Source organism: Pseudophryne corroboree, chromosome 12 (genome assembly GCF_028390025.1).
Source record: "Pseudophryne corroboree isolate aPseCor3 chromosome 12, aPseCor3.hap2, whole genome shotgun sequence".
Lineage (NCBI taxonomy): Eukaryota > Metazoa > Chordata > Amphibia > Anura > Myobatrachidae > Pseudophryne > Pseudophryne corroboree.
This window is the reverse complement of record NC_086455.1, coordinates 170,513,428-170,539,732: the sequence shown is the minus strand read 5'-3', so window position 1 is coordinate 170,539,732 and position 26,305 is coordinate 170,513,428. Positions and strand designations below refer to the sequence as shown.

Here is a 26,305-nt window from a genome sequence, read left to right as displayed (position 1 = left end):
TGATCCCTGCCTGCCTCTCACGTTCTCGGTGGGCGCCCGCATGGGGTGATGATAACGTCGGGTCACTAACCTCTCACCCCAGAGGGGGTCACCTGCCAGTGTGTGGGTTAGGCCCGTCCTCAGGTTCCCCGGGAGCCCACTCAGCGGGTCCCGGGTCGGTGGCGGGTCACCATGGTGGCCCGGCTGTCTCGCTGGGCGGGCGGCAGTCTACGTACGCAGTACCGCGTTACCATGGTGACACCGGAGCTGACGTTCTGCCGTAAAGCTCCGTAATGTGTCGCCATTTCTATTACTGTGAAAGGGGCGTGTGGGGGCAAAATGGCGGCGGCCTCCTCCATCCGGGTGACCGTGACCCGCTGCCAGCCCGCCCTCCTCCGCCGCCGCCTGCACACCGACAGCACCGACCGCGCACCGGGCCCGGCCAAGGTGACGTCACCCTCTAAACCCCCCCCCCTCCCCTCCCCTCCCCCGTGTCCTTTGTGTGTCACTGCTGCTGGCATAAGCCTGATGTACCCCCTGCCTGCCCCCCACCTGTCACTGCCACACTCTGTACCCCCTGCCTGCCCCCCCCCTTCACTGCCACACTGTGTATATATATTATATATATCCTGTATTATACACTCTGTACCCCCTGCCTGCCCCCCAGTGCCCCCCCCTTCACTGCCACACTATGTATATATACTGTATTATACACTCTGTACCCCCTGCCTGCCCCCCAGTGCCGCCCCCCCACCTGTGACTGCCACTCTCTGTACCCCCTGCCTGCCCCCCACCTGTCACTGCCACACTCTGTACCCCCTGCCTGCCCCCCCCCTTCACTGCCACACTGTGTATATATATATTATATATATCCTGTATTATACACTCTGTACCCCCTGCCTGCCCCCCAGTGCCCCCCCTTCACTGCCACACTATGTATATATACTGTATTATACACTCTGTACCCCCTGCCTGCCCCCCAGTGCCGCCCCCCCACCTGTCACTGCCACACTTTGTATATATACTGTATTATACACTCTGTATCCCCTGCCTGCCCTCCCCCCCGTACCCCCTGCCTGCACCCCCCCCCACCTCGTCACTGCCACACTCTGTACCCCCTGCCTGCCCTCCCCCCGTACCCCCTGCCTTCCCCCCCTCCTCGTCACTGCCACACTCTGTACCCCTGCCTGCCCTCCCCCCCCGTACCCCCTGCCTGCCCCCCCCTCCTCGTCACTGCCACACTCTGTACCCCCTGCCTGCCCTCCAGTGCCCCCCCACCTGTCACTGCCACACTATGTATATATAGTGTATTATACACTCTGTACCCCCTGCCTGCCCCCCAGTGCCCCTCCTGTCACTGCCACCTGCTGCCACACTATGTATATATACTGTATTATACACTCTGTACCCCCTGCCTGCCCCCCAGTGCCCCCCTCCTGTCACTGCCACACTATGTATATATACTGTATTATACACTCTGTACCCCCTGCCTGCCCCCCAGTGCCCCCCCCCACCTGTCACTGCCACACTATGTATATATACTGTATTATACACTCTGTACCCCCTGCCTGCCCCCCAGTGCCCCGCCGCCTGTCACTGCCACACTATGTATATATAGTGTATTATACACTCTGTACCCCCTGCCTGCCCCCCAGTGCCGCCCCCCCACCTGTCACTGCCACACTATGTATATATCCTGTATTATACACTCTGTACCCCCTGCCTGCCCCCCAGTGGCCCCCCCCCCACCTGTCACTGCCACACTATGTATATATACTGTATTATACACTCTACCCCCTGCCTGCCCCCCAGTGCCGCCCCCCCCCCTATACTGTGTTATACACTCTGTACCCCCTGCCTGCCCCCCAGTGCCCCCCCTACCTGTCACTGCCACACTATGTATATATCCTGTATTATACACTCTGTACCCCCTGCCTGCCCCCCAGTGCCGCCCCCCCCCACCTGTCACTGCCACACTATGTATATATACTGTATTATACACTCTGTACCCCCTGCCTGCCCTCCAGTGCCCCCCCCCCCCCCACCTGTCACTGCCACACTATGTATATATACTGTATTATACACTCTGTACCCCCTGCCTGCCCCCCAGTGCCCCCCCCCCCGTCACTGCCACACTATGTATAGTGTTCATTCTAGCACCCTGCACCTTTCAAATCCTGTGCAGTTCCTCTTTCCTGCCTGTGGTGTCGCTCTCTGCTCTGGTGCTTCTCAGCACACACAGGTCTGTATCACAGCACTGAGTAACAGATCAGAGTGTGCTGAGAAGCATCACAGCAAAGAGCGACACCCCAGGCAGGAAAGAGGAACTGCACGAATTTTGAAAGGTGCAGGGTGCTAGAATGAACACTAATGTATATATAGTGTATTATACACTCTGTACCCCCTGCCTGCCCCCCAGTGCCCCCCCACTGTCACTGCCACACTATGTATATATACTGTATTATACTCTCTGTACCCCCTGCCTGCCCCGCAGTGCCCCCCCTGTCACTGCCACACTATGTATATATACTGTATTATACACTCTGTACCCCCTGCCTGCCTCCCCCACCTGTCACTGCCACACTATGTATATATACTGTATTATACACTCTGTACCCCCTGCCTGCCCCCCAGTGCCGCCCCCCACCTGTCACTGCCACACTATGTATATATACTGTATTATACACTCTGTACCCCCTGCCTGCCCCCCAGTGCCCCTCCTGTCACTGCCACACTATGTATATATACTGTATTATACACTCTGTACCCCCTGCCTGCCCCCCAGTGCCCCCCCCCCACCTGTCACTGCCACACTATGTATATATACTGTATTATACACTCTGTACCCCCTGCCTGCCCCCCAGTGCCGCCCCCCCACCTGTCACTGCCACACTATGTATATATACTGTGTTATACACTCTGTACCCCCTGCCTGCCCCCAGTGCCTCCCCCCCCCACCTGTCACTGCCACACTATGTATATATACTGCATTACACACTCTGTACCCCCTGCCTGCCCCCCAGTGCTGCCCCCCCACCTGTCACTGCCACACTATGTATATATACTGTATTATACACTCTGTACCCCCTGCCTGCCCCCCCCCCCCGTCACTGCCACACTATGTATATATATTGTATTATACACTCTGTACCCCCTGCCTGCCCCCCCCCCCCCGCGCGTCCCCGGTCAGTTCCACCTGCTGCCACACTATGTATGTATGTATGTATGTGTATATATATATATATATATATATATATATATATATATATATATATATATATATATCCTGTATTATACACCCTGTACCCCCTGCCTGCCCCCCAGTGCCCTCCCCCAGTCACTGCCACGCTGTGTGTATATATATATATATATATATATATATATATACATATATATATATACTGTATTATACACTTTGTACACCCTGCCTGCCCCCCAGTGCCCTCTCTGTCACTGACCCCTGCTGTTACAGTATGTATAAATAGTAATACTAGGTGCTTCATCGCGCCCTACGGGCGCTCTTCACACCGTCGGAAGGGGCTGCACCCCTTTAACCCCTGCAGAGACGCGGGGCGCCAGGGAGGGGACGCAGAGACGCGGGGCGCCAGGGAGGGGACGCAGAGACGCTGGGCACGAGGGAGGGGACGTAGAGACGCGGGGCACCAGGGAGGGGACGTAGAGATGCGTGGCACCAGGGAGGGGATGCAGAGATGCAGGGCGGCAGGGAGGGAATGCAGAGATGCGGGGCGGCAGGGAGGGGACACAGACGCTGGGCGGCAGGGAGGGGACGCAGAGACGTGGGAAGGCAGGGAGGGGACGCGGGGCGGCAGGGAAGGGACGCAGAGATGCGGGGTGGCAGGGAGGGGACGCAGAGACGCAGGGCGGTAGGGAGGGGACACGGTGGCAGGGAGGGGACACAGAGATGCGGGCGGCAGGGAGGGGACGCAGAGACGCGGGGCGGCAGGGAGGGAACGCAGAGATGCGGGCGGCAGGGAGGGGACGCAGATATGCGGGCGGCAGGCAGGGGACGCAGAGATGCGGGCGGCAGGGAGGGGATGCAGAGATGCGGGGCAGCAGGGAGGGGACATGGCGGCAGGGAGGGGATGCAGAGACGCTGAGCGGCAGGGAGGGGACGCGGGGCGGCAGGGAAGGGACGCAGAGATGCGGGGTGGCAGGGAGGGGACGCAGAGACGCGGGGCGGTAGGGAGGGGACACGGTGGCAGGGAGGGGACACAGACGCGGGGCGGCAGGGAGGGGACGCAGAGACGCGGGGTGGCAGGGAGGGGACGCAGAGATGCGGGCTGCAGGGAGGGGACGCAGAGATGCGGGCGGCAGGGAGGGGACGCAGAGATGCGGGCGGCAGGGAGGGGATGCAGAGATGCGGGGCAGCAGGGAGGGGACATGGCGGCAGGGAGGGGATGCAGAGATGCAGGGCGCCAGGGAGGGAACAGAGGCAGGTTGGCAGGGAGGGGACACAGTGGCAGGGAGGGAAAGCAGAGACGCGGGGGCGGCAGGGAGGGAACGCAGAGGCAGGGAGTGGATGCGGGGCGGCAGGTAGGGGACGCGGGGTGGCACGGAGGGGACGCAGAGACGCGGGGCGGCACAGAGGGGACACGGTGGCAGGGAGGGGACGCGGGGCGGCACAGAGGGGACACGTGGCAGGGAGGGGACGCAGAGATGCGGGGCGGCAGGGAGGGGACGCAGAGATGCGGGCAGCAGGGAGGGGACGCAGAGATGCGGGCAGCAGGTAGGGGACGCAGAGATGCGGGCGGCAGGGAGGGGACGCAGAGATGCGGGGCAGCAGGGAGGGGACATGGCGGCAGGGAGGGGATGCAGAGATGCGGGGCACCAGGGAGGGAACAGAGGCAGGTTGGCAGGGAGAGGACACAGTGGCATGGAGGGGATGCAGAGATGCGGGGCGGCAGGGAGGGAAAGCAGAGACGCGGGGGCGGCAGGGAGGGAACGCAGAGGCAGGGAGTGGACGCGGGGCGGCAGGTAGGGGACGCAGAGACGCGGGGCGGCACAGAGGGGACACGGTGGCAGGGAGGGGACGCAGAGACGCGGGGCGGCACAGAGGGGACACGGTGGCAGGGAGGGGACGCAGAGATGCGGGCGGCAGGGAGGGGACACAGAGACGCAGGGAGGGGGTCCAGAGATTCGGGGTGGCAGGGATGGGACAGAGGCAGGTCGGGGACACGGTGGCAGGGAGGGGATGCAGAGATGCGGGGTTGCAGGGAGGGGACGCAGAGAGGCGGGCGGCAGGGAGGGGACGCAGAGAGGCGGGCGGCAGGGAGGGGACGCAGAGGCAGGGAGGGGACGCAGAGGCAGGGAGGGGGCGCGGAGAGGCAGGGAGGGGATGCAGAGACGCGGGGTTGCAGGGAGGGGACGCAGAGAGGCGGGCGGCAGGGAGGGGACGCAGAGATGCGGGGCGGCAGGGATGGAACGCAGAGACGCGGGGTTGCAGGGAGGGGACGCAGAGAGGCGGGCGGCAGGGAGGGGACGCAGAGAGGCGGGCGGCAGGGAGGGGACGCAGAGGCAGGGAGGGGACGCAGAGGCAGGGAGGGGACGCAGAGGCAGGGAGGGGATGCAGAGACGCGGTGCTGCCTGTGCAGTCTTTCTTACCTGTGAGGTTGGTGCAGCGTCCACAGTAGAAGGCGCGCTGTCCCCCCCGTCTCTGGCCTGTGGAGCCGGCAGCCCAGGGGCCCAGTGGCGTGCAGTCCGGGTCTCTGGGGATGGTGGGAGGCAGCGTTGTATTAGGTGTGCGGAGGAGGCGGCGGGTGTCTGTACGCGGCGCAGGGAGGGCTATGAAGCCTTCTCCTGCGCCACCCGTCCCTCCTAATGCGTATGGCGGTGGCGGCGGCAATCAGTCGCGGGTGATGCTGACCTGTAACTTCACTGTCTTCATCCGTTGTGCGGACGGCGTCTGGCGGGACAGTGGGTCCCAGCCGCGGCTGCAGTGCGGGAGCTGGCTCTGGTGGTGTGTGGCGGGCGGGAGGGGTGGTGCGGCCTGCGGCTGTCTGGTCGGCAGCGGTGCCCGGCTACCGCGTCTGTGCCGCAGTTGGCTGGGGGAGATGCTGGGCTTGTGCGGAGGGTGGGATCGTTATGCGTGGGGTGTGGGGGTGTCTGGGCCGTCAGTGGCTGCATGTGTGAGCTGGTGGAGGGTGGGTTTGGGGGTGTCTGGTGCGGGTGGCATTGGGATGTCCATGGTTACCTGGCACTGTGATGTCCCCTGGCGGCTTCTGTGTGGGGATGGTGGGTGGATTCTGTGGCTGCTGCTCCGTTCTGCTAGTGGTGTGCTGGGACAGGGCAGGAGCTGCTAACTCCACCCAGGCCTGTAACTCCACCCACCACTGTGACTCCACCCAGCGTTAGAGGGCCAGGCACAGACTTATAATAAGGCAAATATATAGGAGATTATATACCCTGTATCTCCCCCACTCCTCTGTGCTGTGTGTCACTGTTGCCGGCATAAGTCTGATACACAGTGCATCCAGAAAGTATTCACAGCACTTCACTTGTTCCACATTTTGTTATGTAACAGCCTTATTCCACAATGGAATAAATTCAGTTTCTCTATCGTCCTAAGTGGATGCTGGGGTTCCTGAAAGGACCAGGGGGGATAGCGGCTCCGCAGGAGACAGGGCACAAAAGTAAAGCTTTTACAGGTCAGGTGGTGTGTACTGGCTCCTCCCCCTATGACCCTCCTCCAGACTCCAGTTAGATTTTTGTGCCCGGCCGAGAAGGGTGCAATTCTAGGTGGCTCTCATAAAGAGCTGCTTAGAGAGTTTAGCTTAGGTTTTTTATTTTACAGTGATTCCTGCTGGCAACAGGATCACTGCAACGAGGGACAGAGGGGAGAAGAAGTGAACTCACCTGCGTGCAGGATGGATTGGCTTCTTGGCTACTGGACATGAAGCTCCAGAGGGACGATCACAGGTACAGCCTGGATGGTCACCGGAGCCACGCCGCCGGCCCCCTCACAGATGCTGAAGCAAGAAGAGGTCCAGAATCGGCGGCTGAAGACTCCTGCAGTCTTCTTAAGGTAGCGCACAGCACTGCAGCTGTGCGCCATTTTCCTCTCAGCACACTTCACACGGCAGTCACTGAGGGTGCAGGGCGCTGGGGGGGGGGCGCCCTGGGAGGCAAATGAAAACCTTTAAAAAGGCTAAAAATACCTCACATATAGCCCCAGAGGCTATATGGAGATATTTACCCCTGCCTAAATGTACTAAATAGCGGGAGACGAGCCCGCCGAAAAAGGGGCGGGGCCTATCTCCTCAGCACACGGCGCCATTTTCTGTCACAGCTCCGCTGGTCAGGAAGGCTCCCAGGTCTCTCCCCTGCACTGCACTACAGAAACAGGGTATAACAGAGAGGGGGGGCAAAATAAATGGCAATATATTAATATAAAAGCAGCTATAAGGGAGCACTTAATCATAAGGCTATCCCTGTCATATATAGCGCTTTTTGGTGTGTGCTGGCAGACTCTCCCTCTGTCTCCCCAAAGGGCTAGTGGGTCCTGTCTTCGTATAGAGCATTCCCTGTGTGTCTGCTGTGTGTCGGTACGTGTGTGTCGACATGTATGAGGACGTTATTGGTGTGGAGGCGGAGCAATTGCCAAATATGAGGATGTCACCTCCTAGGGGGTCGACACCAGAATGGATGCCTTTATTTGTGGAATTACGGGATAGCGTCAACTCGCTTAAGCAGTTGTTTGCCGACATGAGGCGGCCGGACACTCAATTAGTGCCTGTCCAGGCGCCTCAAACACCGTCAGGGGCTGTAAAACGCCCCTTGCCTCAGTCGGTCGACACAGACCCAGACACAGGCACTGATTCCGGTGGTGAAGGTGACGAATCAACCGTATTTTCCAGTAGGGCCACACGTTATATGATTTTGGCAATAAAGGAGATGTTACATTTAGCTGATACTACAGGTACCACTAAACAGGGTATTATGTGGGGTGTGAAAAAACTACCAGTAGTTTTTACCGAATCAGAAGAATTAAATGACGTGTGTGATGAAGCGTGGGGTGCCCCGATAAAAAACTGCTAATTTCAAAGAAGTTATTGGCTTTATACCCTTTCCCGCCAGAGGTTAGGGAGCGCTGGGAAACACCTCCTAGGGTGGACAAAGCGCTAACACGCTTATCAAAACAAGTGGCGTTACCCTCTCCTGAGACGGCCGCACTTAAAGATCCATCAGATAGGAGGATGGAAAATATCCAAAAAGGTATATACACACATGCAGGTGTTATACTACGACCAGCTATTGCGACTGCCTGGATGTGCAGTGCTGGGGTAGTTTGGTCAGAGTCCCTGATCGAAAATATTGATACCCTGGACAGGGACAATATTTTACTGTCGTTAGAACAAATAAAGGATGCATTTCTTTATATGCGTGATGCACAGAGAGATATCTGCACACTGGCATCACGGGTAAGTGCTATGTCCATTTCGGCCAGAAGAGCTTTATGGACACGACAGTGGACAGGCGATGCGTAGAGGAGTTATTTGGGGTCGGTCTATCGGATTTGGTGGCCACGGCTACGGCCGGGAAATCCACCTTTCTACCTCAAGTCACTCCCCAACAGAAAAAGGCACCGACCTTTCAACCGCAGCCCTTTCGTTCCTTTAAAAATAAGAGAGCAAAGGGCTATTCATATCTGCCACGAGGCAGAGGACGAGGGAAGAGACAGCAACAGGCAGCTCCTTCCCAGGAACAGAAGCCCTCCCCGGCTTCTACAAAAGCCTCAGCATGACGCTGGGGCTTCGCAAGCGGACTCGGGGGCGGTAGGCGGTCGTCTCAAGAATTACAGCGCGCAGTGGGCTCACTCGCAGGTAAATCCCTGGATCCTGCAGATAATATCTCAGGGGTACAGGTTGAAATTAGAGACAGAGCCACCTCGCCGTTTCCTGAAGTCTGCTTTACCAACGTCCCCCTCAGAAAGGGAGACGGTTTTGGAAGCCATTCACAAGCTGTATTCTCAGCAGGTGATAGTCAAGGTACCTCTTCTACAACAAGGGAAGGGGTATTATTCCACTCTTTTTGTGGTACCGAAGCCGGATGGCTCGGTAAGGCCTATTCTAAATCTGAAGTCCTTGAACCTGTACATAAAGAAGTTCAAGTTCAAGATGGAGTCACTCAGAGCAGTGATAGCGAACCTGAAAGAAGGGGACTTTATGGTATCCTTGGACATCAAGGATGCGTATCTCCACGTTCCAATTACCCCTCACACCAGGGGTACCTCAGGTTCGTTGTACAAAACTGTCACTATCAGTTTCAGACGCTGCCGTTTGGTTTGTCCACGGCACCTCGGGTCTTTACAAAGGTAATGGCCGAGATAATATTTCTTCTTCGAAGAAAAGGCGTATTAATTATCCCATACTTGGACGATCTCCTAATAAGGGCAAGGTCCAGAGAACAGCTAGAGATGGGTTTAGCACTATCTCAAGAGGTGCTAAAGCAGCACGGATGGATTCTGAATATTCCAAAATCCCAATTAATGCCGACAACTCGTCTGCTGTTCCTGGGGATGATTCTGGACACAGTTCAGAAAAAGGTTTTTCTTCCCGAAGAAAAAGCCAAGGAGTTATCTGACCTGGTCAGGAACCTCCTAAAACCAGGAAAGGTGTCTGTACATCAATGCACAAGAGTCCTGGGAAAAAATGGTAGCTTCTTACGAAGCAATCCCTTTCGGCAGATTCCATGCAAAGGGATCTGTTGGACAAATGGTCAGGGTCGCATCTTCAGATGCACCTGCGTATAACCCTGTCGCCGAGGACAAGGGTATCCCTTCTGTGGTGGTTGCAGGAGGCTCATCTATTGGAGGGCCGCAGATTCGGCATGCAGGATTGGATCCTGGTGACCACGGATGCCAGCCTGAGAGGCTGGGGAGCAGTCACACAGGGAAGAAATTTCCAGGGAGTGTGGTCGAGCCTGAAAAAGTCTCTTCACATAAGCATTCTGGAACTAAGAGCAATCTACAATGCTCTAAGCCAGGCGGAACCTCTGCTTCAAGGAAGACCGGTGTTGATCCAGTCGGACAACATCACGGCAGTCGCCCATGTAAACAGACAGGGCGGCACAAGAAGCAGGAGGGCAATGGCAGAAGCTGCCAGGATCCTTCGCTGGGCGGAGAATCACGTGATAGCACTGTCAGCAGTATTCATCCCGGGCGTGGACAACTGGGAAGCAGACTTCCTCAGCAGACACGACCTTCACCCGGGAGAGTGGGGACTTCATCCAGAAGTTTTCCACATGCTATTAAACCGTTGGGTAAAACCAATGGTGGACATGATGGCGTCTCGCCTCAACAAAACACTGGACAGGTATTGCGCCAGGTCAAGAGATCCGCAGGCAATAGCTGTGGACGCGCTGGTAACACCTTGGGTGTACCAGTCGGTATATGTGTTTCCTCCTCTGCCTCTCATACCAAAGGTATTGAGGATTATACGGCAAAGAGGAGTAAGACTAGTGGCTCCGGATTGGCCAAGAAGGACTTGGTACCCGGAACTTCAAGAGATGGTCACGGACGATCCGTGGCCTCTACTTCTGAGAAGGGACCTGCTTCAGCAGGGTCCTTGTCTTTTTCAAGACTTACCGCGGCTGCGTTTGACGGCATGGCGTTTGAATGCCAGATCCTAAAAGGAAAAGGCATTCCAGAAGAAGTCATTCCTACCTTGATAAAGGCAAGGAAGGAAGTCACCGCGAAGCATTATCGCCGTATTTGGCGAAAATATGTTGCGTGGTGCGAGCAGCGGAGTGCTCCGATGGAGGAATTTCAACTGGGTCGTTTTCCTACATTTCCTGCAATCAGGATTGTCTATGGGTCTCAAATTGGGATCTATTAAGGTTCAAATTTCGGCCCTATCAATATTCTTCCAAAAAGAATTGGCCTCAGTCCCTGAGGTCCAGATTTTTATCAAAGGAGTACTGCATATACAGCCTCCTGTGGTGCCTAAGGTGGCACCGTGGGATCTAAATGTAGTTTTAGATTTCCTCAAATCCAATTGGTTTGAACCACTAAAGAATGTGGATTTGAAATATCTCACATGGAAAGTGACTATGTTACTGGCCCTGGCTTCGGCCGGGAGAGTATCTGAACTGGCGGCTTTGTCTTATAAAAGCCCTTATTTAATTTTCCATTCGACATAGGGCAGAGCTGCGGACGCGTCCGCATTTTCTCCCTAAGGTGGTATCAGCGTTTCACCTGAACCAGCCTATTGTAGTGCCTGCGGCTACAGACGACTTGAAGGACTCCAAGTTGTTGGACGTTGTCAGAGCCTTAAAAATATACATTTAAAGGACGGCTGGAGTCAGAAAATCTGACTCGCTGTTTATACTGTATGCACCCAACAAGTTGGGTGCACCTGCTTCTAAGCAGTCGATTGCTCGTTGGATTTGTAACAAAATTCAACTTGTACATTCTGTGGCAGGCCTGCCACAGCCTAAATCTGTTAAGGCCCATTCCGCAAGGAAGGTGGGCTCATCTTGGGCGGCTGCCCGAGGGGTCTCGGCATTACAACTCTGCCGAGCAGCTACGTGGTCAGGGGAGAACACGTTTGTAAATTTTTACAAATTTGATACCCTGGCAAAGGAGGACCTGGAGTTCTCTCATTCGGTGCTGCAGAGTCATCCGCACTCTCCCGCCCGTTTGGGAGCTTTGGTATAATCCCCATGGTCCTTTCAGGAACCCCAGCATCCACTTAGGACGATAGAGAAAATAAGAATTTACTTACCGATAATTCTATTTCTCGGAGTCCGTAGTGGATGCTGGGCGCCCATCCCAAGTGCGGATTATCTGCAATACTTGTACATAGTTATTGTTAACTAATTCGGGTTATTGTTTAGGAAGCCATCTTTCAGAGGCTCCTCTGTTATCATACTGTTAACTGGGTTTAGATCACAGGTTGTACGGTGTGATTGGTGTGGCTGGTATGAGTCTTACCCGGGATTCAAAATCCTCCCTTATTGTGTACGCTCGTCCGGGCACAGTACCTAACTGGAGTCTGGAGGAGGGTCATAGGGGGAGGAGCCAGTACACACCACCTGACCTGTAAAAGCTTTACTTTTGTGCCCTGTCTCCTGCGGAGCCGCTATCCCCCCTGGTCCTTTCAGGAACCCCAGCATCCACTACGGACTCCGAGAAATAGAATTATCGGTAAGTAAATTCTTATTTTTCTCCTTAAAATTTTACACACAACACCCCATAATGACAACAGGAAAAAAGTTTTTTTGAGATATTTGCAAATTTATTAAAAAGAAAAAACTAATACTATACTTTAGTGGGCAACATTTAAAATGCTGGCGCTGGACTTACACCCATAGCTGCACCACCTACAGTTCAGCCTCCACCGTAGGAGCCAGGGCTGGGTTTTGTTTTGATTTTTTAAAGGTTTTTAAACTTCTGCTTGATTTACTATCAGCGTGGACTACGTTAGAGAATAGTATCCTGCGGCGAGCGCAGTGGTATTGGAGTGAGCTACCTCGCCCAAAGTGCGGCGAGTAAGTGAACCCGCGAGGGAACACGTATTCCAGTGATTGTGGTCATGTATGATGAAACGTAAAAAATGACACACCTACGACTTAGAGGACTTAAGTGTCGAGCATTGTCATGTCGACCTTTTGTATGACCTTTTGACCCTATTGCATGTCGACTATATGGACTCAACTAATGACTGTCTACCTAGATGCTGTAGATCTTCTAGACGACACCCAGTTTATAAACAGCTCGTTCTCTTTGACTAGGATTTGTAGCTTCTGTTATTATGGGCACATCGATGTTGTATTTCTTACGTTCGTCAGCTAAAACGTTAATTTTGCCTGCTCGGCAGCCAGATCGAATGTTCCATGTGCCTAGAAGTAAAGTTTGCGGTATGCGCTCGTTTTTGCCGTGGTTTTTGAGAGTTGTTCTGCAATTGGTTATGTAGCTTATGAAAGTTATGTGGGGGATTCTGGAATTTGATAGGCTTGTCTGAAGAGGTGAGTTTTCAGGGAACGCTTGGAGACTAGTGGAGAGTCTTATTGTGCGTGGGAGGGCATTCCACAGAGTGGGTGCAGCCCGAAGTAAGTTCTACAGTCGTGAATGGGAGCGAATATTGAGTGTGGATGAGGGACGTAGATCTTGCGAAGAGTGAAGGACCTACTCGCTTTTCACAAGATCTACGTCTCTCATCCACACATTCGCTTCCATTCACGACTGTAGAACTTACTTCGGGCTGCACCCACTATGTGTAATGCCCTCCCACGCACAAGAAGACTCTCCACTAGTCTCCAAAATTTCAAATGCTGGAAGATATTTTGAGACAAGTGAAGAGATGTACGTTGGGTAGTTTGGTAATGGCCTTGTGTGTGAGTAATTGTATTTTATATTGAACACGGCAGAATACAGGTAACCAGTGGAGGTACTAACAGAGCGGATCTGCAGACGATGAACGTCTAGCGAGGAAGATTATGCCTTAAGGCAAACCTAACTCTAATGTTGTCATTTTTCACGTGGGAAGCAGCTTCCCGACGAACGGGATCCCTGCGGACGATATACAGTAGCCTGGATCCTGAGGTAGAACACAAACTGGGAATCGATATACTGGCGCCCGGCGGAATGCTGGCGTCAAAATACCGGCATCTCGATTGTTTGGACAGCGGGATTCGCTGCCATCCTGCTGCTGGGAAGGGGGGGGGGGGGGGGGGGGTTAGGTTTAGGCAGCAGAACAGGGGTGAGGGTTTAGGTTTAGGCAGCGGAGAAGGGAGGGTTAGAGTTAGTCACCCACAGGGGAGGGTTAGAGTTTTTCCCACAGATGCAGGATTTTCCTGTTCAATTATAGGAGAGAAAATGAGACACAGTGATTTTTATAGAAACCACCAAGTCTTTTTCACGCAACCCCCAAAGCGCGTCTGATTATTTTTCTTAAAACAATTTTTAGGAAAAATCATCAGGACTTGCTCTGGCACCCAGCTGGGCGGGCATTTGACGCCAGCCCTCTGCATGTGATGTCACCCCCCCCCCCCCCTGCAGCAAATGTGTGGGTGGGCGGTGGACTGCCCATACACACAGCTAGATGGCTTGATATAGCGGCCTTCGGCTGTGCTGCAGAGAAGACGTGCTGTGTCTGTGGACGACGTCATTTCACAGGCATATCGGGGGTACACACCCACCGACGGGCTCATGATATATTGGGCGTTTGCTTGAACGGTCGATATATCGGCCAGTGTGTACCAAGCTCAAGGTCCTGATTCTGTGTTGGGAATAAAACAAAAAAAGAGCAATCAAACCATGTGACCTGGGTTATTGGCGAGTTAACTCTGTCGTGGCTTGGTGAGAAGCAGTCACCGAAAAATAACCCCGGTCCAGTGACCCGGGAATCCAACCCAGGTGGCAAGCAGGGTTGGATCCGGGAAGGGTTTAGGGGCAGTTTAAACAGGGTCCCATTTACAGCATAGGAAGAACAGGAGACCCGGCACTTGGAGATGATGTTTGCACTGACTTAGATGCAGTGTAAACGGAGCCGCAGTGAGAGTAACAAAAAAGACGTTGGATGATTTGTGCTAAATGTATACATAAACATGCGTGTTACAGATGTGTCCTCATACGTCCAGCCTCAATTTCTCAGCGTGAGTGAGCCGCCAGGGTCCGTGCATCTCTGTCACCGTCTGGTGGGTTTTTGTTTTGTTTTTTTGTAGCCAAAAATGTGTCTTGGTCGCTTTACAATGCGACCAGGATACACACGGACACTGTGCTGGTTAATTTGATGTATGACCTTTGTATAGTGTGTGTGACTGTGAGTCTGTATACGGAGTAGAAAAGAACTTATAGCACTTTGTATACAGATTCAGAGACTCGGGTAGATATCCCATAAGCCGCGGTAATTTTTCATGTTAAAACAAGTGGGCCTTTTTTTTGCAATTTGTGTCCCCGATGGTCATTATCAGGCTATCCAATTATAGGCATTTTTTGTTTGGTAAGAAAAATTCCCCTTTTTTTGCTCTAAAACATGCAGTATTCATGAAAAGTCGCAACTCTGTGTTTCCGAGGTGATCTCAGAAAAATTCTCACTGACGCAGGCAAAACGTAATCCCTGACAAGGGCCGAAATCGGATCTAATGAAATACCGCCCTCAGTCGCACGCTGATATACGTGTCATATCAAATGAATCCGCACCGTTTCCTTGTGCGGCCTAGTTGCATTGCGACTAAGACACAATTTCAGCCACAAAGGTTCCTGACACTAGAAGATTCTCACACGACCGGGCGTGCCAAGAGGGGCTGTTTGGCGCGACCGCAGCAGAGATTAAAGAAGACACATCTGTCAAAGGGATAAATGATCAAAAAATAAAAAAAAATGACCAAGCTTCTTTTTTTAATTAGCGCTTTCAGATTTTTATAAAAAGCAGCTTGACGATGGAAATCTAAATATTGTTTTCACAGGTTGGGGCTGTAATGCCGCCAGTCGGGATCCCAGAGGTCAGCATTCCAGCACGGAATCCCGGCCACCAGATTCGGTGCCTCGCGCTCACCACAGGTTCTATTCCCACTGTATAGGTGTTGTAGACACCCACGAGTGGGAATAGCCTCTGTTTGCCGGCATTCCGGCTGCTGGCATTGGGATCCCGACCACCGGTAAAGCCACTACATCCCATTTTCACTTTGCATCAATTTTGCAGCGTTTGCAAGTTTTAATGCTCTGTAAAATGCAATGATGATCTGTAGAAATGCTCATTAAGTGTAATGCTCATTATATCTGTGGAAATGCTCGTTAAGTCGGTTGTACTGTTAATCATTACAATCGTTTGTGCTTGCTAAGTTCTGTGCTAACAATGAGTTTGGATCTAAGGGGGTAATTCCAAGTTGATCGCAGCAGGAATTTAGTTAGCAACTGGGCAAAACCATGTGCACTGCAGGTGGGGCAGATGTAACATGTGCAGAGAGAGTTAGATTTGGGTGGGGTGAGTTCAATCTGCAATCTAAATTGCAGTGTAAAAATAAAGCAGCCAGTATTTACCCTGCACAGAAACAATATAACCCACCCAAATCTAACTCTCTCTGCACATGTTACATCTGCCCCACCTGCAGTGCACATGGTTTTGCCCAACTGCTAAAAAAAATTCCTGCTGCGATCAACTTGGAATTACCCCCTAAATTCAAAGACAGGTTTATTTACAACCTGTAGTTAGTTGTAATTCTGAATGTAGCCAGTAGATGGCAGTAAAGCTGTAACAAATGTCTACCAGATATAGGGGGTAATTCATATCTGATTGTAGATGTGCTAAATGTAACACATCTACCATCATTTACTCTGATATGCGGGGGAGACGCCCAGCACAGGGCTAGTCCGCCCCGCATATCAGGCTCTAACCCTCGCACAGGTACAAAAGCATCGCACAGCGGCGATGCTTTTGTATCTGATGAGTAGCTCCCTGCCAGCGCAGCTCCTTTGCGTCCTAGGCCGCAGACGCTGTGTGTGACGCCACGCAGGCATCGCAGGCCCTTGCCCCCCCCCCCCCCCACCGGTCCGGACACGCCTCTAATGTCTGGACCGTGGCCTGCCAATGGACATTCTAATGATGTTGGAACACCCCGTGACCGCCTCTCCTGTCAATCAGGGCTTCCGGGGTGGCACGCACAGTGTGGCCGCTACTTGTGCGCACTCCACAAAAGGACTCAGTCTGCGGCAGCGATCCTGTCTGAATTAGCCTCATAGACATATGTAGAGGTTATAAGGTTGCAGCTCTATAAACACTGCAGGTGGGGCAGATGTAACATGAAGAGGGGAAGCAGTCAGCTCCTCACACTAACCTGCACTAGATGATGCAGGGAAGATGTGAGATGCATTAATGAATGCATTTCTAATGCACTGTTAAAAGTGACAACAGAGTACAAAGTTTTGTCTGTGATTTATTTATCCTTGTTTTGCAGTTTCTGTGTGTACGAGCCCTAAGTTATCCCATATAGAAATGTCTTTTTGTTTACTCTATTTGTAGGCTATCAGCTTCTGCCCTCCCACGGACTCCACACACGACTGGATTGGTCCTCCTGATAGATATTCCAATCTTCGACCAATAAAATTCTTCATTCCAGCAGATGAGTCTCCGTTGGGAAGAAAACTCCGGGAACTACGACAGGAAACACAAGACTGGAACCAAATATTTTGGGCAAATCAGAATGTGTCATTTATTCGGGTAATATTCTACCTTGTAACATTAATTATGAACGCAACTTATTTTCCTGATATTTTGTATTTGACATAACTAAAATCAAGCATCTTATGTCCTTACCAGTTTCCCAAATAGCGCTTGTCCTCTACACCTAGAGGAGGGAACTGTTTTGCAGGCTCAGAATTTATACTGATGGCGCAGAAGCACACAGTGCAATCCCCCGCAGTTTATAGGTGACAGGCGCACTTTAATATACGAGCATACATTGTAACGCCACGCTAACAATAGGAGGAACTATATAATATTCCATCTGGGATTACTTTCATACGTATGCAGTAGAAGATTATTTTATGAGGTTCACTAATATTTCTGGTTGTTCCGCTTTGCACAAATCTGCAAGGATTCTGGACCTTTTCCGAACAGAGAGATGGGTATTTCTGATAGGAATCTTATTTAGCTTAACACACGTGGACAGAACTGTTCATGTTTCTATTGTATCTGCACTAAAATGGGCGCATACACGTAATGATCAAATTAAGAATCAATTGTGGTTAATTCGATCATATTGACCCCACAGTGGTGCATTCCAATCTGGCTAACCAGGCCAAGCACCGGGGAAATGTGTTTCCAGTGACTGGTCTGTGCATGTGCATTAATCATTATCTTCCGATTGATTCTAAGATAAACATTTCCCGAAGGCTGCAGCTAACAGACTTAGAAGGCGCAGTGAGTGACTTTCACCTTTACATTGCGGTCATGCTCTGTCTGCAGTGAAAGTGATCTAGTGAGTATAAGGGACGTATAGCAACATGAGACGGTGGATGAATAGGAGTACCCAGACAATTAACATCACCCCCATAGAAAAGAGAATGCTATGGTGTGAAGGAATATTGGGGGTCATTCCGAGTTGCTCGCTAGCTACTTTTAGCAGTCGTGCAAACGCATAGTCGCCGCCCACGGAGGAGTGTATTTTCGCTTTGCAAGTGTGCGTACGCCTTTGCAGCCCAGCGCAGCAAAAACATTTTGTGCAGTTTCAGAGTAGCCCTTCAGTCTTTTTGGTGCCGGAATTGACGTCAGACACCCGCCCTGCAAACGCCTGGACACGCCTGCGTTTTTCAAAACACTCCCAGAAAATGGTCAGTTGACATCCATAAACGCCCTGTCAATCTGTCAGCCTTGCGTTCGGCTGTGCGAATGGATTCTTCGTTAAATCCATCGCCCAGCATCGATCCTCTTTGTACCCGTACAACGCGCCTGCGCAATGCAGTGCATATGCAGTTTTGCCGTCTTTTTTTACCTGATCGCTGCGCTGCAAAAATCGGCAGCGAGCGATCAACTCTGAATGACCCCCTTTGGCACTAGATATTACAAGCAGCGGTTTATGTGACAGCACCTAGCTGGTGCAGGCGTGTTTGTACGCTACTATTAGTAAAGGAGGTGTTTACTAATTTAAGATATTAAGCATTTATATTTTATGTCTCCTGGTCATAAGACGCATTAAACCTACAAAGATATGAATCTCAACTATAGAATTTAAAAAGACACAAAATATACCCAAAAATGACACATAAATGCATCCTTAATGCACACATAAATGCCTGCTCTCATGCACGATTGCAGGACTTCCTTCGTGCTGCACCCACTCTGTGGAATGCCCTACCACGCACAATAAGACTCTCCTCTAGTCTCCTAACCTTCAAACGTTCCCTGAAAACTCACCTCTTCAGGCAGCTTATCAAATTCCAGAACCGCTCACTCAACCTTCATAAGCTTTCCTATCCGATTATATCCCCCCTGTACAGTCCGCACATATCCTCATATATTTTCTCTTTCTTCACTTTCCCTCCTTTCTGACCAGGGTTCATCATTGCTGTGATGTGATATCATGCAGCCCACCGAGAACCTTTGCAATCTGGTGGACAAATATGCAATAGTGCTTTTCCTTGTGTATCAATGACTGTATCCCTATAGATTGTAAGCTTGTGAGCAGGGCCCTCCTACCTCTATGAATGTTTTGTTTTATCATTGTGTCCAATTGTAAAGCGCAACGGAATTTGCTGCGCTATAAAAGAAACTGGTAATAAATAAATAATGCTTGGAACAGTGATCATAAGAAAATGTTCCTAGGGGGCAGACCTTGCAGCACTGCATGTGTAAGTATACAGAGACGCAATAGGCTCACAGTCCTTAAGCTGATACGGTCATGTTCATGGAAACTAGCAGTATAAACTCCGTCCGGGTTTACACTAACTCATTGATTCGATAGTGTATACTGCACAGTGAGCGGCGTATCGCTCTTAGAGCCTGATTCAGGTTTATTAGCAAAACAAAAAGGCACACAACTGGGCAAAACCATGCCGCACGGCAGGGGGGGCAGGTGTAACATGTGCAGAGAGAGTTAGATTTGGGTGGTGTGTGTTCAAACTGAAATCGGTGTAAAAATAAAGCTTTCTAAAAATTTGTAGACTACATGCAAAAGCAGACGGTATTTACCCTGCACAGAAACATTATAACCCACCCAAATCTAACTCTCTCTGCATGGGTTCAGTATGATTTCCCAATGGACGGGATGCCGACGGCCAGAATACTGACGGCAGCACCCCATCCGTCAGAATTCCGACATCCTCCCCAGTAAGCCCCCTCACCTGCTCCCTGCCCTAACCCTCCCTTGTGGGTACCTACCCCTAACCCTCTCCGGTGGTGCCTAACCCTAACCCTCCCTTCCCCGCTGCGTAAACCTAACCCTCCCACTCGATGCCTAACCCTAAACTCCCCTGCTAACATTACCATCCCTGAACCCTAACCTCCCTTGTAATGCCTAAAGCTACCCCCCCATGCGTGCAGCTTGCATCTTGTTGAAAGAAGGATCAGGATTTCAGACATCGGTATGTACACACCGGGATCCTGGGTCCTGTCGGGCTTTAGATGCCAGTGTTCCTGCGGCAGACGAGATTCCGGCATCGGTATTTCGAGCGCCGGGATCCCATCCGTCAGGAAGCTGACTGCTTCCCCTCTTAATATGTTACATCTGCCCCACCTACAGTGCAAAATGGTTTTGCCCAGCTGTGTGCTTATTTACTTTGTTAAGAAACCAGGATCCGGCCCTGAGTATGCCTTACCAATAAGGATTGTTTTCGGTTAAAAAAAAAAATCATTGGCCGTGTACCGGCAGCTTCTTGATGGTGGCGCCTGTTGGGAGTTTACCAGCATCTATAACGACACGGCTTATCTAATCCTAGATAGGAAAAGGGAAACCCCATTGCAGCAGTGTGTGATGTTGAATATTCATTCATCCTATTTTCCTCCCAGGAAAAAGAAGACTTTATTGCTGCAAGACTCGGTGCGTTGGGTCTGGGACTCAGAGATGAAGAAGGTGAGGAGCTGCAAGCGGCGTACAGTGTTTAGTGGCGGCTTCTCTGCCTGGAATAAATGATCACACTCGCTTTGTTTATCCCAGTCCATGAGCAGGCATCCACGTTAAGAAACTGCTCTCATTCTGGAGTCCAGTCTACTTTATTCATATCCTCTATGTGCAGAATAAATCATTTTAGCATTTTTTGTGATTTATGCAGTAGTGAGGATCCACGTTTCATAACGTCTTAATTGTCTAATATTTTTTTTTTTCAAAAAAAAGTCTCCTTTTTTTGTTTTCTTCAAGTTACTCGATTCAGTATCATTTTATAAGCAGATTTAGCAATCCAATTATCCTGATTCAGGTTTAAATAATTTAGGTATTGGGGGTCATTCCGAGTTGATCGCTCGTTATTTTTTTTTCGCAACGGAGCGATTAGTCGCTAATGCGCATGCGCAATGTCCGCAGTGCGACTGCGCCAAGTAAATTTGCTATGCAGTTAGGTATTTTACTCACGGCATTACAAGGTTTTTTCTTCGTTCTGGTGATCGAAGTGTGATTGACAGGAAGTGGGTGTTTCTGGGCGGAAACTGTCCGTTTTATGGGAATGTGTGAAGAAACGCTACCGTTTCTGGGAAAAACGCGGGAGTGGCTGGAGAAACGGAGGAGTGTCTGGGCGAACGCTGGGTGTGTTTGTGACGTCAAACCAGGAACGACAAGCACTGAACTGATCGCACTGGAAGAGTAAGTCTCGAGCTACTCAGAAACTGCACAGAGAAGTCTTTTCGCAATATTGCGAACCTTTCGTTCGCAATTTTGATAAGCTAAAATTCACTCCCAGTAGGTGGCGGCTTAGCGTGTGCAAAGCTGCTAAAAGCAGCTTGCGAGCGAACAACTCGGAATGAGGGCCATTGTTTGTTAATAAAAACAGATATGCAAATTTGGAAACAATTGTTTTATATTGTTAAAGAAAAACTCTATATGACCAAGTTTTGGCTGAAGGAAGACTTTCTTCTTGCAGTGATGGATGGAGGTGCCTAGGGGAGAGTTTGGAAGCTATAAGAAAGTTATAGTACAGGGGAGGATATTCCACAAAGAGGGTGCAGCCCAAAAACACCCCCCAAAACCTGTAACCGTGAGTAGGAGCAGGTTAAGAGTGGGTGGATGAAAGTCAGTTTATTCACAATTTAGCGTAATCGTATATTATTGACCAAATTTGTGTTAGTGCGTCACTATGTGTTTTCCCTGTATGGCAGCACACAGCGGGGTAGCACGAAATTAAAATAATAATATAAAAAATAGAGGAAGCGATTGAATAATAATCGTTTAACCATTGCGGTCTCCTCGTAAAGCTGAGCGTATACAGTGCGTGCCAACAGCCTCCTCCTCTTCTTCTCAGGCCGCAAAAGGACGCTGGATCCAGAAGTGATGGCCGAGTTCTACAAGGATTTCCTAAGCAAAAACATAGAAAAGCATGCACATTACAACAGGTATTTTCATCTGCCGTCTATTTCCCTACCACGAGGAATGGGTGCTTGCAATGTTTAAAATCTACCGCATTAAAAACGGGATAGGTTCATGACTTCGCCATTTGTTATGTCGACAAGCGGGAGAACGACGGGACGGTGTTAATGGCACTATAAAAATGCAGTTACACAGTAGCTACCCTTCCTACCCTTCTGCAATCCACTGACCTGCTGACAAGTCATTCTACTACTGATCTGATTCGCTGCTGCTCAGACAGAGGCTTACCATTAAAGCGGGACACTAATGAATTACACAGGTTCTGGGGCTGGCTGACGTCAAGCCTGCGTGTCGCATGGTTTTAATCAGCCGCAGGACCTGTGTAACCTGTGAGCGTCCTGGTTTAAAGGGAAAGCCATGTCCTCTCTGAGCTGGGTCATTCTGCTTGATGTCTCCTCGTGGAGCACGCAACGCTTGAGGCTAGTAACTTTGTGAGGGGCCGCACCAGCAGCAGATCAGGGCCACCCAGTGTTTTGCGCTAGTCTGTACTGGTTTTTATATGAGACACTGCTAGACCCAAACCTTTATAGCTGTAACAAAAAAAAAAAAATATATATATATATATATATATATATATATATCAAAATATAGGTTTGGTTCTAGCAGTGTCTCATATAAAAACCACTACAGACGCACGCACGTATATACACACGCACAATTCAATTATGTGTCTTTCATTAAGAACCGATTCATTGGATAGTACTGTATTCAAGAAACTGTATACAGTTAATTGTTATTATGCAATATAATAAAGTCTCTCTTCCTCTCTTTTCTTTATTTCCAATGGCCTGTATGTCTCAGGGAATGGTATAGAAGGAACTTCAGCATTACCCTTCTTATGGGGCAAGTGGCATTACAGAGAGCCTGGCAGAAGATTTGGTGGAAACAGAAGAAAGCAGGACATTGATAAGACTGAAATAAATAAATACTGTGATTTACGTGAATAGCTTCCCATGGGGCACATTGGCTGCTGGCAATACATTACTACCCCTGCTGAAGTTTCCAGAGAAGACCAGCCGTGCGATAGCATGGTATAGAAAGGGAATGAGCATCTTCATCCGGAGCAACTGCGACAGTGCAAAGAGTTTTCAACATCTGGTCTTCATACTCAAATCTAATGTCAAATATAAGCCGTCTGGGCGAGCATTGCACTCCTGTCGTGATATTAAATCATTTATAATCTTTTAGGTTGTGTTCTGTGTTTATTCACTGCCAGCCATCTTTGCTGTGCTGGAAATAATTAGTCATTTCCTCCTCGATAACTCTGGACCACAGGGATGCCGGTGAAGGAGAATTGGAAACCTGTTCGTGGGCACATAACGTTTATCTGGAGAGATATGGGGGCTGCACGCTCTGCAGAAATTGCAGTGAGTCTGACTGTATTTTTAAGGCGGCATTCATTTAAAAGGCAAAACCAGGTTGGTTTTGCCTTTTAAACGACTGCCACTTTAAAATATGGACAGAGTTGACGGAATTTCTGCAGAGCTCGCAGGCTATTCCATAAGCCCCCATATCTCTCTTGCAGGACAAACACTGGCTCCCCTTCCCATTTCAGAATCCAATTCAAGCTTCTCACACTTACAAAGCCCTCACCCACTCCTCTCCCATCTATATCTCTGACCTCATCTCCCTTTACACTCCCACCCGTCCTCTTCGCTCTGCTAATGCACGCCGACTCTCCTGCCTACGGATTACTTCCTCCCACTCCTATCTCCAAGATTTCTCACGTGCTGCTCCCTTTCTCTGGAATTCTCTACCTCTCCCCCTCAGACTCTCCACCTCTCTACAGAACTTCAAACGGGCTCTCAAGACCCACTTCCTACTCAAACCCAGCCAAATCTCCTAACCCTCTTGTCTACGCTCACTGTCTACACCGTCTGTGTCACTCCGGTCTGTTAGCCCCTCACCTTTTAGATTGTAAGCTTGCAAGAGCAGGGCCCTCTTTCCTTGTGCCTTTCCTTACTTACACTATCTTATACTCCATACTCCCTTTGATGGCATCTGACCCCGGGTTTTCCATACCTGTCCTATATTGTCTTGTACTGAAAGTGCTGTATTCTTGTTTGCTCATTAGATTATATACTGTGTAATGGGCGCTGCGGATCCCTTGTGGCACCATATAAATAAAGAATAATAATAATAAGCCTCCATAGAGAGCTTGGAATTAAAATGCAATTAAACAAATACATTTTGCTTTAATGTCTGAATGTTATGAATTACTGTTCATATTGTGAACTACATATGTGGACGTTTTAGGATCTAAAAAGAAAGTATTGCAATAATGAATTAATTTATGGGGGATTGATTTGTTGGGTGCACACCAGACGGGAATAGAAAACCATTTGTTGGATCAAGTGCCGTATTAGAAAGGGTAATATATTGATACTTGTAACTAGTAAGTATACATACGTGTCCAAATAAATAGAAGCTCTGATTGGTATGGAAGTGTGTTAAGGATATTATAATGAACGGTATATCATCACCCCTCCCCCTGAAGCGTATATTCTCTGTACTGCGTGGATCAATCAGTAAGCCTACAGTGTGCTCTAGAATGCTAGTAAAACACAATGCAAGATGCATGACATACCATTCTGCATTGTTATAAGACATTAGCCATCAGTTATGGGTTTAGTATGAAAGGTCTACAATCAAAATACCGACGGTCAAAATACCGACATTTAAAATGTTGACAGGTCAAAAAGTAGACACGTTTTCTCTTTTTTTTGGGGGGGGGGGGGTATGTCGACATGGACACAGTATAAGTGTACCGCGTCCCCTCACATGGCTTGCTGCGCTCGCCATGCTTCCGGCATATGATGGTGAAGTTGAACAAGTCTGTTTCAATAAAAAACTCATGTCGACTTTTTTACCTGTCGGTATTTTGACCTTGTCGGGATTTTGACAGTCGGTCAATGGTTGTCGGTATTTTCACCATCAGGATTTTGATTGTAGGTAAATTTACAACATCCCGTCAGTTATATCCACTGTGTCATATCCTAATAATAATACACTTCTCCCATCCAGCGTTTCAATCACTGCTGCATCCAGACACCCAGCACCCAGTCTGTCTCACCCGCAGGAGTGAGTGACTCCCTGGAGTGCAGTCTGGCGTCTTGGTGGCTGTAGTGATTAGGATGCTGAGCCAGAGTCATCCTGTATGTGAAGCCATTTCTAACTGTGCATTCCCCCCACGTTTGATTTTGGGTTATTGTGTTGTTTCTCTTACGTCTTAGGGGATACTGGGAATCCATTTAGTACCATGGAGTATAGAAGGGTCCACTAGGAGCCATGGTCACTTTAAGAATTTGATAGTGTGGGCTGGCTCCTCCCTCTATGCCCCTCCTACCAGACTCGGTTTAGAAAATGTGCGATGCCTTTGCACTTCAATAGTAGCTCCCGGCCAGTGCAGCTTTAGCGTGCTGGCCGGGAGCTACTCATCGCTCCCTGGCCCGCAGCGGCTGCGTGTGCGTCCGCTGCCCCCGTTCGGTCTGGCCACGCCTGCGTTGGTCGGATTAAACCCACGAAATGGCGGCCAAATGCCACCGTTCTGCCCCCTCCTGCCCAGCGATCACCTCTGCCTGTCAACTGACTTGCGGGGCGGGCTAGCCTTGTGCTGGGCGTCCCCCCGCATGTCAGGGAAGAAGATCGTAGCTGTGCTCAATTTAGCACAGCTACGATCAACTCGGAATGAACCCCTATGTCCGGAATGCGTTACTACATGATCTACATCTCATTGGGGTCGATTCTATTCGGCAACTAATGAATAGCGCCGGGAATTAGCTCCCGACGCTATTCAATTCAGCAACTAATTACCTGCAATTGTCGGGAATTCTTCTCTCATCCCCGGGGGATGAGAAGAGAAACCCGACAAAAGTGCTGCCTCGCGCCGGGGAGTTAAGTCGGAGAATGCCCGTTCTCCCGACAATTCAACCTGTTTTGTCGGCGATAACGGGCCATCGCCGACGTAACTAGTTGCTGAATTGAATAGCGTCGGGAGCTAATTCCCGGCGCTATTCATTAGTTGCCGAATAGAATCGACCCCATTGAGAGAAGAGATTATGCCTTCCTTTTACTGCCACATTAGGTTTGCACTGGGAACATATTGCAGTTTATAACAATAAATTATTATAGGCCCCAGAAACAGTGAAGTAGGACCCTCTTTGTTTTTAAAAGATGGGTCCTCGTGACCCAAATAACTTTACTATCTGCGCAATCGCTGGATTACTTTACACTCTCATTGCAAATACCTGACACATGACTGCAGTATACATACTGATAACAGCAGAGTATTATACTG

General features: G+C 50.3%; 1 protein-coding gene across 1 annotated transcript; it reads left to right on the top strand.

The window, feature by feature from the left end:
- Positions 1-268: 268 nt before the first annotated feature.
- On the top strand, positions 269-23,195 carry LOC134981239 (cytochrome c oxidase assembly factor 8). Its single transcript, XM_063948526.1, has 5 exons — positions 269-426; positions 16,959-17,156; positions 20,442-20,505; positions 21,884-21,974; positions 22,810-23,195. Exons 1-5 carry the CDS (start codon positions 319-321, stop codon positions 22,913-22,915), a joined length of 567 nt encoding a protein of 188 aa, XP_063804596.1. The 5' UTR covers positions 269-318; the 3' UTR covers positions 22,916-23,195.
- Positions 23,196-26,305: the final 3,110 nt, after the last annotated feature.